The sequence below is a fragment of the Passer domesticus genome, chromosome 2 (genome assembly GCF_036417665.1).
Source record: "Passer domesticus isolate bPasDom1 chromosome 2, bPasDom1.hap1, whole genome shotgun sequence".
Taxonomy (NCBI): Eukaryota; Metazoa; Chordata; class Aves; order Passeriformes; family Passeridae; genus Passer; species Passer domesticus.
The window spans coordinates 14,207,961-14,223,061 of record NC_087475.1 but is presented as its reverse complement, the minus strand read 5'-3'; the positions used below and the strand labels follow the sequence as shown (position 1 = coordinate 14,223,061).

Genomic DNA, 15,101 nt, shown 5'->3' with positions numbered 1-15,101 from the left:
TTTAAAGATTAAAAATATTTTATTTACACTTTTCTTTATACACATTTTATACATTTTTTTCAGCTTGAAACCCAAACAGAGCACATATGCAAGTCTGAGCATACTGCATCCATAGCAAGGGAAAATTACTTTCTGCCAAAAAAAAAAAAAAGGACAAGAAAAAACACTTTAAAACAGTTAAAAAGAGGCAATTCTTAAATTATTTAGATAAGTTTATAGCAGTCCTAGGGTAATCATTAGACAGGTAATCCAAATGTATATATGAAGACACAGACATATAATTTTGATTTTCTATAGGAAAAGTATTTCCAATAGCTAGACACAAACACAGTACAGTTTGAAAATAACTTTTCCTGTTAACTTATCAAGTACATTCTTTTCAATACAAACAATCTGATATTGTACACTGGAATTGTGGGATATTATAGTGGAATTGCAATCTCCAGCATATAATAATTTATTTTAGAAAGATCTACAAAAATAACAATATATAGGGAAAAATATTTAACATAAAAACATAATTCACTCTTCCCTTCACCTGCTCCAACATGACATAAAAGTTAGGTGGGTCCCACTGAGGTAATAAAAGCCCCCATAGATATAGCTAACTTTACAGTCCTACAGAGCACTTCATTTCCTAGACTTACAGTAAGATTTCTCTACCAGAGCCATAAATAAAAACTATCTGCAAATAGAAATTATTTCCCCTAGCTACCAACTTAACATTAATCCAAATGTACTTAAAATTGATTTTTGAAAGCTATTTTTAAAGATTATATAAATTGAACTTAGAGAAGTGTAAAAAAATTAGTAGAGGGACACACAGGAAAGCTGTGCTCAAAACAAATTAGTTTTTCTGCCACCTGCCACATACAACTATGTTTTATGAAGTTTACCCACACAAAATGGAAATTTTCAAGTTACTCACCAACTTTCAAAAATAGAATACAGATGCAAAAGTAGTCATTAGCATTTATTTTAAGCAGCTTTTTGTTGTTTAACAAACACAAAAATCTCAGAATGTCAGCTACAGGACACCAGCAAGCTCTGTTTAAATAGATGATGTATTTTCCAGTTATGTTCTTTCCCACTCTCCTTCAGGAAACCCCGCCACGTGTGACAGATGCTTATTCAAGTAACTTCACCACCTATATATATATATATATATTTATTAGCAGGAGAGCAGGAGGGATGTTTTCTTTGATGGCCCCAACCCTATAAACCCTTAAGCACAGGCTTAGTAACACATGTGCTTACATGTTTTCCTTTAAGTACCTTAGAGTTTTCTGAGTCTTTGTATTGAACTATCACATACGTGAAGTCCACATCTGAGTGTTAAAAGAATCTGGGGCTCAATTCACTATTTATTTTTTTAAGAAAAAATATATTAAAAAGGCAAAATACCTCTACAAATGTGACTACTCCTAAAAAGACTGACATATGCAGGCTGACACAAACTACGAGTTTATTTTAAAGAACTGTTAGTGTCTCCCCACAATGCCTACCCTCCCTTTGCTAAAGAATGGACATAATGACTTAAGCAATGGGGTTTTTCATCTCAGTTTGAATTTGCACCTGCTGAATTTTATCTTTGTTTCCTGAGTGTCAAGTGAAGTTTCATCCCTGACACAAGTAGTTACCCTATTATCAGCACGAGGAAATGCAGCACTTGGGATTCTAAGGCAGCAGGGCCTCAAGAATCAATAGCTGCAAAGCTCAGGAACCAGGGAAATATTACAGACAAACCCTCAGAGCTAGTTCTAACAGGACTGCTATCACACTGCAGGAAGTAGGGCATCCACCTTTTTCAAAAGAAAGTAACATAAAAGCAGGTTGCCAGGTAGCTCCTATGCTGCCACTTGCCAGCAGTGCTTTCTGAAACAGCAGGACCTCTGTACAACCAAGGTCTGCCTTCTTCCAGCTGAATTTATGGAGAAAAAAATACCTAACATTTCTTTTTGCCAGCTGATTGGTGATTCCACTGCCTCTCACAATGAAACTACCAACACTTTGTGGCAGAAAGTGAGCTATTTTTTCCTTATGCATTACTTATTAAAAAAAAAAAATCTGCCCCCTAAAACCAGACCTAGGAGCATGTGAAATGGGAACTGGAGTATCCAGTCCCTTTACAGGAACACTGTGCTTTTTGCCCATTGTCTCATTTGAAAAGCAAATTTCTTCCTGAAGTTGGTTGCTAAATTAAGAAATGAAGCTGATACATTTTTTCTATAGATGTGAAAAAAACCCCCACAACCTAGATTGCAGCTCACTATGTCCACCTTTCTAAAAAAGGCAAGTACATTTGCTTTTCAAAGCAAGTCATATGTTGAATTTTAAATATGTGGGTGACATTAGATTTGCTGGTATTCCATTATAGGATGGGAATAAGAGAACCTCTCCAAATCTAATAATCAAAGATCATAACTTAGCTACTCCTTGACAAATGAGAGGCATTAAACTATTTTTAAAAACCCATCTTAATCTGACCATAATACTCAAAATTTGATAGTAATAGGCAATTCTTATAGCCACCTTAGGTTTGTTCCTATTAAGGTACTAAATTATCTGGAGCTAAATACTAAGAGCAAACATAAAAAACATTTCAATTTTAAAAAATCCCTCCAAGTAACCAAAATAACTGTCTCAAAAGTTCCATTATAGTATAAAGGAGAAGACAAGCTAATTTTTATATTTCGGGTCTGAAACAATGAAAGCACAGTAGATATGTAAATTGACAAAACAGTCTCACATATCCTCACCATTCTAATCCCAAGCAAATTCCAACCATCCCTAATGCTGGAAAATGCCAGCTTCTCAATGGAGACATAGCTTCAGGGAAGCTGAAACCAACAGTTCAATTACAATTTCACAGAACAATTACTACTACAATCCTGAACAAGATCCTTCAGAACCGGGCACCTGGAGATAAACATGAGCTTAAAAGCAGAGCACCAAAACCAACCTGGCTCTTCATTTTTCAAGTGTCAGCACTCACCAATGACTTTAGTGGCAGTTGCTGAGTGCACAGAGCTTCACAAGGTGCTTAAATGCAGACTCAAAAAGGTAACTTGAGACACCCCTATCTTTATCATTAGTTTTAATAAAGCCTTGGCCATGTCTCTAAGACATCTGACTCCAGAGCAGCAGATACCCAGAGCCAGGGCTGCTCCCCACACTGGCACTGGCCCCACAGAAAGTGAAGTACTCTGCTCTATGTAACGTGCCCTTTACAGCTGCCTCACATTGGAATAGCTTGCTGCCCCATCAAGAAATGAGCTGGTGACAAAAAAAAAAAAAAAAAAAAAAAAAAAAAAAACAAAAAAAAAAAAAAAAAAAAAAAAAACCCCAACAAACAAACAAACAACAAAACTCTCCCAACCTGTTGGTTTTTTTTTTCTCTTGTGCCCCAATATTCCATGAACTATGTACAGTAGCACACAGCCAGCACCCAGCAGAGTCAGTTTATCTCTCCCCACGTAGGGTGGTGTACACACGTCTCACAGTGAAACTGAGGTTTTAGTGTAAGCCACATTTTTTTTTTAAGTTAGGCTGTCAAGAAAGTAAATTATATTTCTAATTCAGTAAACTGAATTCTTATTAAAAAAAGACAAATCTAGCTGCAAACTAGTCTGCATCAGAAGGCTGAACATCAATATTTGGTCCAGTCCCTTCTGGTGTAAATAACTTATCACTACAGCTATGATGGCAAACATTCCCTCTTTCTTTTAAAACATATGAAGATACCCGATTAATAAATCATTTCTAACAATAAACAAACCCTAAAAAATCCGCTGACTTGCCATATAGCTCCAAATACCCACATTTCAACCCAGAACATAATTCCTACAAAGATATAGGAACACAATATGAGAAGTTTTACTCATTGTTTTAACTTCTGTTATTTGAAATTTCATTTACACAAGTAGATGTTATTTTTAACATAAAAAATTTAGGGTGATTTTGGTCCCTTTGTAAGTGCATTCTTTTGAACTCCCTGAGTACTGTACATTCCTTTTCTACAGTGAATTCTGACTGGAAGATGCTGAATAAAGTGGTTTTGCATTGCTGCATATAAAGTAAAGTCTATTGCTTAAAATGAAACACAGCAGCGTAAGATTTTACAAAATATGCAGCTCATGTTTCAGCATCTGAGCTATGTGTGAGCCTTCAGCTTCACCAGATCTCTCCTTTGGGTTCTAGAAGTGGATAACTTACATCCACAAAGATAGTCCAAATGCAGTTACTGTTATTATTTATGTCTTGGCAGATAATTCTTATCAATCTAACTGTCATTTCCACCTGCAAGTTAACACAATGGAATAGTCAAAGCCCTCTTGGACCAGCCATCTCTATCAGGCACTCCAAGGTCAGTAGCCATAGTTGTGTAGGTTCTTATAAAACAAACAGAAATTATACTAACAAACCAATCACCTAACTCCACATTCTCCAAACACAGTAGTTCTTAACAGTTAATAATTAAATAATAACAATAATAAAAAGATCATACCACTTCAATATGAGTACTCATATTGAAGTGTGAGTATAATAAAGTATTGACAATAAACTGTGGCATATCCAGTATCTAGTTCCAAAAATAACTGTGGGTCACAGCAGTGCTGAGCATTTGCTTATTGACATTTTCAATTTCAACGAAAAAAGAAAACTGGGCAGCACACTGAAACCAAAAAGAAACTCGGGTAAAATGAGTTTACTTTTTAAAAAATAATTTATAAAATAACAAATAACCAACAGTTCATTATGTAGCAACAATATAAAGAGTTTAAGTTTACTGGATCAATCAGTATATACTAAAGATACTTTGATACCAAATGAGGCTTCCAGTTTCACTTAAGAACTTTGAACTATTTAGCTCATGAAAGAATACCCTAAATTCAACAGATATGGCTGAATCTGTGCACTAGTTAAAATAGAATATTGTAACTGCACATAAAAAGATGCATTTATATACAGTTTTTACAGTGTATGCACATGTGTGTATACATTTTTTTACTCACCAACAAACACAACACAGACAATAGAAGGCAGCATAGAAATAGTGTTTTGAATATAAAAATGCTTTGTTTTCAATTTAGTAGAAAATGTGTAATTTGCATTTTGGCAGACTTACTCGTACAACTATACAAAACCAGGAAAACAGTCATGCAAAAGGGTTAAAATTCTTTTCCAAAGTAAATAAGAGAAAACAAAAACACTTAGTAGATTTGACAGTACTTTGCAGTTAATAGGAAAAGCATCTAAAAGACAACATAAAATACAGAAATGGTTAGCTTGTTCCTTTATACCTGGTTGTACCCAAGTACAGGTGATGAGCTGTATTTTGATGCTCAGTAAAAAATGAAAATAACATCTTTCTTCTCTTCCTTTCATAAATATTTTGTCAAATTCAACTTATTTCAAAAGCATAGTGGAATAATGGCCATTAAAAAAACCAGAACACATTGTGGACATAAAATGTTACCAAAAAAAGCAGACTCAAAAATATATATTTTTTTCTCATACTTACAATTACATTTATTTAAAAAAAAAAACAACAGAGCTTTCACAAGGTCAGACCAACTATCACCTTTTCTAATGAACTTGGTAAGTACACTCCCTGTACATCCTGTTTCTCTTGAGCATTTAACCATTGTTCTTACACACAAGGAAATGTCTCTGCAGGAATTTAACTGGTTTGTAATTTTTTTCAACAAATTAGTATAGCTCTTTTGTATTTGACTGAGTTGTTCATTCTCTTTTAGCTGCAACGTCTAACATGCTCCAAAACATACTCAGGGAAGTGCAGGCTGCAGACCTGCAAGCCATCCAGCTTGCACGGCATCCTTGGATATTCATCTTCTTTCCATTTGTTTTCCTCTGGATCAAAAGTGAGAATGGAATCACTGTAATGACCATTGTAACAAAGGCCTCCAAGAACCATTATCTGTTTGTCCAGAACAGCTACGCCATGACCACTCCTACCTATTGGCATAGAAGCCAGTATAGTCCATTGATCGGTATCGGGGTCATAAACCTCTGTAGATGGACATCCTTGAGATTCAAAGGAAGCTCTCAGGATCACACAGACACCACCAAAGACATAAAGCTTACCATTGTAAGAAATCATTTTGTGAAAGCATCTGGCATAATTCATTTTGCATTTGTTCTCCCAACAGTTAGTGACTACTTGAGTTCTCCGTGTTCGCTGCTCGACTGTCCCTTCTTTACTGGGATCAAACACACACACTTGCTTAGAAGTCGAAGATGATGTAATTCCACCAGTGATATACAGCTTGTTACCAAGCACAGTCCCTTCATGTCCGTACTTATTGACTGGATAGGGATCCACAAATTCCCATTTATCTTCAGTAATATCATACCGCTCGGTGGAGTAAAACGTTTCATCCCTGGTTCTCCCAGCCACTGCATAAACATACCTGCCAATCACTCCAACAGCAAACTCAGAACGTGGCACAGACATGTCTGCCATTCGTAACCAAGTGTTCTGTCTTGGGTCATATCTAAACACTTTGGATGAAGCATGGAACTCACCATCTGGCCCCAGTTCTTCCCCACCTAATAAGAACACGAAGTTATTCACAATGGCAAGGCAGTCTGGTCGTAAAGGTACTTGAGGACCCTCTAGTTCCCACCAGACCCTTGGTTTGTGCAAGAGAAGAATTTTACTGTTTACCATACTGTGTCCTATCATTCCTCTAAATACTGCAGTCTGGGGTTTGGCAGAACGAATTTTGTTCGATTTCATTTCCATCAAAGGCTGTTGGTGAACGCTATGAAAGTAATTCATGGCTTGGTCAACCTCATGTCGCAGCTGCCGGGAGTATCGATAAAACTCTGATGTTTTTACCTATGAATACATTTAAAAGATATTAAAATTCTGATCGAGACAAACAATCCAGAAAACCTAAATCGCTATATGTCATTAGAAGATTATTTTACTTTGTCTCATTCAGGCAATCTTGAGAGCAATTGCATTTATGCATGAAGGTTTAAACGGATGTATTGTTATCCAAAATCCAGAAGGCAATTTAGTGATTAAGAGCAGTGACTAACATTTTCAGCAGAATAATCACATGCAGAATTTATGCTGGAATTAGGCACAACTGAAATCCCCAAGTCTAAGAATCATTATTCCTTCTCCTGAAAACAGCTTCTGTTCATCTTATGCTTAATCAATAAAGTACCCAAATTAAAAATTCCATCTTTTCCTGGGTTTCAAAGACACTCTACACATCCATTCTGTGATTACCAAGGTCTACTCTAATCTGGTTTTTTTATGAATTCTTACAAATGAAGCCTGAGCTCCCAATGCTAGGCTCTGCTCACAGGGCTATTTCATTTCCATGGGGTGGGAAGGGAAGGTACCTAACCACCTTCCTGCAGAATGTGCTTGCACCAACCACTCATCCTGATGATGGCCTTATGGCTTCCCCTCTGTGAGCCTCCACGTTAACACATGCCTTCAAGAAGGAAACATCTCCACCTCTAATCCTTTGGTTGTGCATTTCTTTGGCAAATTGCAGAGGTAGGTTTGAACTTCCACTTCCCAGGTGAGAGTTACAACCTAAAAGCCATCCCTGTTCAGTTTTATTGGAGTTGCTGGCACAGGGGAAAATAAGAATTCCTTCTGGGACCCTTCCTACTATCCAAGCCAATTCAAGTGCCTGAGGCTGGTCCTGAGACCATTCCAAAACACACTCCTGTCTTGAACATTTTAATTAATCTAGCTCAAGGCAGTCCTCAGCTCACCATGGGAATCTCTTCAGAGGCTCACCCTTCCTGTACACTCTGGTGTAACACAGCATTCTGAATCACACTTCTAAAACAAATCAAACCTGCTAGATGTTGCCAAATCCACAAACCCTCCATCACATTTGACCCTAAATCCCAATTTCTTTTGCATAAAATTGGATTGCTTTCAAACAGTCTAAAAGCCTTTAGTATCCAGCAGCTCCAAATAAGAAGCAATGCTCTGAAAAAAAATATTAAGAGGCCACTCTGAAATTTGAAGTGATCACAAGGTAACACCAGGAGCTACTTCTTTTTTTACCCCACCTCTTCCTATCCTCTGTCCCAAAGAATAAAGGCCTCAGGGGTGGTGGTATGAATTTTGACATAGATGGAAAGCAATTTGGACATTAATGCTCTTTATCCCTTGTGAATAAAGTAGCTGCTTGTTCCATAAACACATACCATTAAAATTTTGTTAGCCATCTGGTAATCATATCTTCCTTGTGCAGTAATTAAGACATTCTGCTGTCAAAGAAGGATTGTTCAAAAAAAATCTTTTGAACTGCTATTATTGAACACAATTTGCACACTTTTTGAGACAGTTTGAAACACCAGATTTCAAAAAGAAAACTGAATATTAACCTACTATTGCAAAGCAATGTATTGCTCAAGAGTTACAGTGACTCGATGCTTTTATTTACACATTTTCTTTCCTCCACTTTAATTCGGACAAGTTCAACTTATCTTTGAAAAAAAGGAGGATGGTCACATGCAGATCATACATATTATTCTTGAAGCAATGTCCAGCCTCTTTCTACTGTTTTTACCAGAGGCGATTTTGGAGCAAAAAGGTCTATTCAGGTATGGTACTTACAGAAAACCCACAGTAAGCCCAACTCTTCTGGGACCAACAGCTCTATTTTCTTGTTGCAAATAAATAATATATCAGGCAAAGACAGATTTGCTCCTATGGTATTTGTTAGAATAAACCATATACCTTGCCTGACTGAAAAGACTGAACATAAATTACAGAAAATATGCTGGCAGGGAAAACAACAGCACAGAAAAATGGTAACAGATAAAGGTTAAAAAAAATGAAAAAGTTAGTTAAAATAACAAAGAATTGTGGCTGGGCTACTTTATCCTTAAAAGGAACTTTCAAATTCCAAACCAGCAGGACGACTTCAGGTATTCCCAAGCTGGAGCTATCCTCTTTGGAGTTAAATAAAAACATAAATTATCTTCTTTTTGCCTATATGCAGTTCAGGTTTTCTTGGACAATTATGGAAGAGAACAGGATCAACATGCTTACAATGTGAAGCATATCAGTAAGGACTGGCAGAGATGGAATTTTTTTTCTTTCTCCCTCAGCATTTATAACTCTGTTATTAGATCTAGAAATCGGAATGCCAGCCAGAAACTGGAATTAAAATAAGCCTACAACCTCATCACTGTACTCCTCCACATAGCCTGAATCTCACCCCATGAGAGCACACCAAAGAAACAAGGAGTGTCTCTAATTCCAGAGAGAGACCCTCAAGACCAGAGAATCAAACTATTTGTTTACTACTGCTTATCTTGACAAAGGCACTCATGTCAAAGCAAAGCCTCAAGCTCTTACCTTAAGTGAAAAAGACATGATGGAGCAAATGCAACTCCCAGTTATTAACACCCCTCTGTGACTGCAGATCACGGGGAAGCTTCGACATGCACAAGTTTGAAGAGCCGAACCTTTCAAAAATACACAAGCGCTAGCAATTCTTACAATATGCAGAAAAAAAAGAAAAACCCCACAAAACAAGAGTGATCAACTACCTCGCTTCTGGTAAGAAAAGGTACCTGGAGAATTCCTAGACTTGGCTGTCAAGGAAAAATATCCCTGGTTTTAGGCATCCACCTTTCACCAGCATAACCAATGCCATACTGGAGCAGTACCTCTCCTGAGGCTCAAATGATGTCCAAGATGAATGTTAGGATATGCCTATAGGAAAGCACAGACTGCTCACTTGCTTAATGCAAATGAAAACAAAGAAAATGTAGGTCATTTGGCCTGTTTTCAGTCACACATTATGAAATATTCCAGAAATATTTGAAAGCCCTGTTCAGCCCCTAGTAAGAAAAACCCTCTGCCTACACTTTCAAATAATTTTACAGTAATTTTCATTACTTGTGTATACAATCAAAAAACATTAAAGAAGCATTAAAATTTAGGTTGTTTGGTATTTAAAACAACTGTAAGTTGTGAATGTCAGCAGATGAAAGCCCATGGCCTTCTGCAGGAACTTCTATCTGACACCCAAACATACAGAGGGAAAACCCTCAGCTTTCAAAAGTAGGCTCTGCCACTACCTGTAAGTAGCAACAAGAAGTTGATCAGCAAATATCAAAGTGCTTATCAACAGAACAATTTTCCTGTTAAGTTCAAATGGAGAAGTCCATAACTACCAACACTCAAAGAGAACACACAGACTTTGGCAAAACAGGTGGAAATGTACAGCAATTGTCAGGAACCCTGAAGTAAAACAAATGCGCATTCCTTAGGAGCACATCATCAACTCTGAATTGATAAAAATATATAAATGCTTCAAAGCATTTTTGAAGTTTTTCTTTAAACTGTTCTGTTATCTTTATGAAGGGTCTCAAAGGCATTTTAAGTTGGGCTTCCTTATCAACCCCAGGCACATCGTCAAAAAAGGAATTTAATTCAAGTGCTAAACTTTTGTTCATGTGATTTTCTTTACATTCTTTCCAATTATTTCTTTAATTTTCTGGAGAAAACCCCCTTAAAGAAGTTATGCTGGGACACAGCCTAATGTAAGAGTTTCCACAAGATCTCTGGAGATGGAGAATGGGAACAATCTCAGTGTATGAACTGCCAGTGGTTCACTCAGTTCTTCTGCTACACAGACTGAGAACAGCATAAACAAAACAAAATGTGTTATTCCAAAATAAAAGATGTAAAAATAATTAAAAATCTCTACTTGCCCTCCATCCCTCTACTTGCCCCCTGGGGCATCCTTCCAATCACAGTAAATTTGAACTTTAATGCATTTCCTCTTCTTCATTTTAAACCAGTGAAACACTCCATAAAAAGTGCTGGCTTTCCAAGTTAATGCAGTGATTAATCATTGGCTGTTTTCTGCTGTTTTGAATGCCTGCTTTTCTAGTTGTAGCAGCTATGGAAGTCTCCGAATCTTCCATTTATATTATATGAAGAAGTAAAACAAAAAATTAAGCCATTACTTTGTAATTTGAAAAGTTATCCCCACAAAAGATCAGCTGTGTCCCACATTATGTTCATCAGCTTTTCCCCCTCCCCAAAACCAATTATGCTAATTAATAAGCTGCAGGAAGAGCAATGAAATGCAAGGTAAATGTTCTGTAGCACATTTGACTTCAGTGTACAGACTTTTAAAAAAATTTCCTCATACAACCATTTACAGCTACTGCTCTATTTGTATTCTTGTTACTTAGGTTTATAACAAAAAGCTTTCAAAATCAGAAAGAAAAGCTTCTTTTGAACTGCCCAAATGAAACAGCTATTATTTGTGCACCTGGTAACTAAGTTTTAGTACGTTATTATATGGGGTGGCTATTAACTTGCTTCCTTCTGTACAACTGGTAAAAAAATGCAGACAAACAAAAACAAAAGCACAGAAAAATCTCAATACCTCATAATGTCACTTTATCATCTCTAGTCATGTAAACAGAGAATTGTTTAAAAGATTTCAACTTATTGTGCCTATGTTTTCTAAGCCTGCCAATTCTGCATGTGTGATGCAACTCAAACTCAGCTCCTAGGAGTAGAGAAGCAATGCTCCACCTTTCCAATGAACAACAATGGCATCTGTATCACATTTCTAAAGACCAAATTCTTACTTGAAACAAAACCCCAAACTTATTTTACTAGAGATTAACCTGAATCAAAACTAAAGATCCATCAACTCCACTAACAGGAATCCTTCTTATATTCACATCTACTGATCTCTGGCCATATTCCAATCACAATTATAACTGGTATGAGAACTGCTCAGTACCAGTGAAGGGCTTTTCTGCAAGAACAGAAATCATTTAAGTGTTTTCAGTGTAACCATAGAAAGGCACAGCCTCTGTGCAGCAAGGACAATGCCCTCAAATTGATTATTCAGCTGTTCCTTTTTAGAAGCTGGAAACAGAAATTGTCAAAATGAAGCTGGAGTCTAACTCAATCTAACCTCTCAAATCAGAGTGGAGTCAATGATCCATACGCCACAATTAAGAAGCTCTGCACGTAATAAACACTGCTAGCAAATCTATTCACATCAAGAGTAATCTTAACACCCAAAAATATTGAGCACAGCACCTATTTACAGTAAGAGGGGCCCCTAACTTCATCCACACTTCTTATTCTACACTTCAGCAAACGAAGTTGCATAAGTAGATACACATGTATTACTAGAAATGGAAGTAAATGGGGGAAAAATAAATTCAACACATTTATGAAAGGTAAAATCACAGTAACATAAAATTACAATGACATCTCAAAAATTACTATTTTCTAGGAACAGCACAGCAGATATTCAAAGACAATGTGCTATTCATCCTACCTCTACAACAGAAGCTGATGAACCTAGTGATTAGTAAATTTTTGATTTAAGATAGCAATTAATAAGCACAAGCTAGTCATAATAAACCTTACAGACTGGACATAAAAAATCCCTGGGTTTTAAGAACAGATTTTGAAACAACATTTCAATCTGAGTAGTACACAGAAACCAAGTGGAGCTTAAACAGTATATTTCAGGGAAATCATGAGATGGCTGCCTCCAGTAACATGGAGATTATCTCAGTGATCCAGATGAAAGGCACTCCAACTCCTATCTCCAAACTTCCTCAAGATTTACAGAGCCATGGTTATGTTTAGTAAAAAAGGAAAGCACATAGATATGTCACATGGATAATATCACATAGTGAAACTTGTGCTTTTCCCCAAATACTCTGCCTTTACTTTCTAACTATTCCCTAAATCCTTACTTGATTTATATTTCCATTTTTCCCATACATGTACTTTAAGGGCTGAGGAACAAAAGGAGGACCTACTCATAATTCAGAAGCCATTCTTCCAGGACATTTTGTAGTAAGCAAACATGCTGTACCTTCACTTGTGCACTCTAAATGCACATCAGCCTCCAGGTATTAATCTAGACTCACTGATTTAATTTTTAAATTGTAAATCTCTCAAAAAAAATGATGTAAGGAACAGAATGGCTTAAGAGGACAAAAGTATCCCCACCATGACTTGCTAAGTTAAATTATATAAGTTATTTATATCCTACAGTGACAGGCATCTGAGAAATGTGTATTAGAAAGATTACACAAAAGTACATAACAAGTCAGCCAGTGTACAGAAAATACAGAGTTTGGTGAACTGGAAGAAGACTGGATTTGGTACATTCATGCATTTACTATGTGCTGGCTTCAGGAAAATGTTGGATTCTGTTTGTGGATCTCCAAAAAAGGGAGATTTACCACTATTTCCCCATTCTACACAGAGAAGAAAGAGGCTCTCCATGAGTTACTGCCAGAACAGTGAACAGACATGCTCTTTTATTAAAAAAATAAAGTGTTCTATATTCTGATGTTGGCTCCAACTGCAGATGTCCTTTGTCACTTGTCCTGCTGGATAACTTAATACTCTCCAGCCAGGGAGGAACACAAATGCATTCCTAGCTGCAGTAACAAATGACATAATTAGCTCTGCTTCCCTCTGCTGAGCTGTCTCACTCCATAATCTGCACTGGCTTTTCCCTGCTCCCACATACAATTAACAGAGAGGGTATTTCCAGATAAAGCTCTTACATGTAGGTATATAACCTGGCATGCCCAAAACAACTGCTCTCCTGAAGTTGTGTACCTATTGGGTCATTTGGTAGCTGTCAAGACAAAACATGAGAAGCACTGTATGCAGGATTTATACCAATGATATCAAAACCAACCCAGAAGTTATACCCAAATATAATGCTGAAGATCAACATACACTTTCACTTGCACTTAGAGAAATTTAACTGAAGACAGCTTGATGCTTGAGCTTGCATCCCCAAAACTCATACTGCTGAAGCAGACTCACACAAATCCTGCATTATCAGATTAACCTCAAAAATATGTTGTGAATTCTGTAGGTTTTATTACTGAAGGGCTTAAATGATGTAATAGTATGGTAGAAGTGCTATTTAAAACACTACAGAGTATCCAGCAGTTCTGCTCCTACTAGTTAAAAATGTTTTAACCCAATAGAAACATTACATTAGTATTCTAAAATATGTTTAGGTATTTTATGTCTATAATCCAATATAGCATCATAAATATATTTTATGTATTCTTACTTCCTATACTCAGTTCACACACAGAGAAAAAGATCCAAAATATAAAAATTCACTAGTAAGTAATTAATAGCTCTTATAATCTGAAATACAAATAAGAATTAATGCTTAGATGATCCAGTGGCCCTTAAAACCATTAAACTTGCTTAGATGATCCAGTGGCCCTTAAAAACAATACAAGCTTGTCTGTATACTCACTAGATACTGAAGTTAAAATATATGGAAGATTAATTTGTAAGAAGCACAACAAAAACATGGGGTCTGAAATTCTATTAATTTGCTGAGAGGTGAAAAATACAGAAGTTGAAGTTTCATCTTATAACACAAAATTAACATTGTTAAAACACCACAGATAAGTTCAGGTTCCCAACCTGAACACTGTCACTGTTACCGTAAGAGAGCTGCTTACAAAGTACTGCAATCCTCTGCTGTTAATAAATATTCAGAGATTCTGAAGAACTAGAAAACAATTTTTTGTCTGTTCTTCAACAGCAGAGTAGAAAAGGCAAGTTCTCATTTAACTCTTACTACATACAATGAAAGTTAACTCTAAGATCAGCTGTTACAAGGAGTCCTCTGATATTTAAAGTAAATCATTACATTTGATACCATCAATAATTTTTGATTGCATTATGTTGTGTGTACAACCAAGTGTATTTGTAACTTTGTAAGGATCAGGGTTTACTTCTAACTGCTGTGTAAGAGCACAAGCACTGAAGATACAACAACAACACTCTGCAGATTTAAGAGCAGATGCTACTTTTCATTTGTAAATAACTCTCCCCTGTACTTAAGCCACATAAGATTTTCAGTCACTATATTTGATTATATTGGTAGCAATTATCATAACATACTCCCCACATTATTGTGTGCAGGTCTAGAGCCTCTGGAGAGCAAGAAGTAACTTGTGGACAACAGTTAAGAATATTCAAAATCAAACTAGATACAAGTGACCTTATTTCAAAAGGTCTTTTCCATATTAAGTCACATATA

General features: G+C 36.4%; 1 protein-coding gene across 6 annotated transcripts in view; it reads right to left on the bottom strand.

Annotated features, from left to right (window-relative positions):
* KLHL15 (kelch like family member 15) overlaps positions 1-15,101 on the bottom strand; it is a 28,167-nt gene continuing 13,066 nt past the window's right edge. For all 6 annotated transcript variants that reach the window (XM_064407440.1, XM_064407441.1, XM_064407442.1 and 3 more), the window contains one exon: positions 1-6,865. In XM_064407440.1, coding sequence (XP_064263510.1) covers positions 5,756-6,865 — 1,110 coding nt within the window. In that variant the 3' untranslated portion in view covers positions 1-5,755. The remainder of the gene's footprint in view (positions 6,866-15,101) is intronic.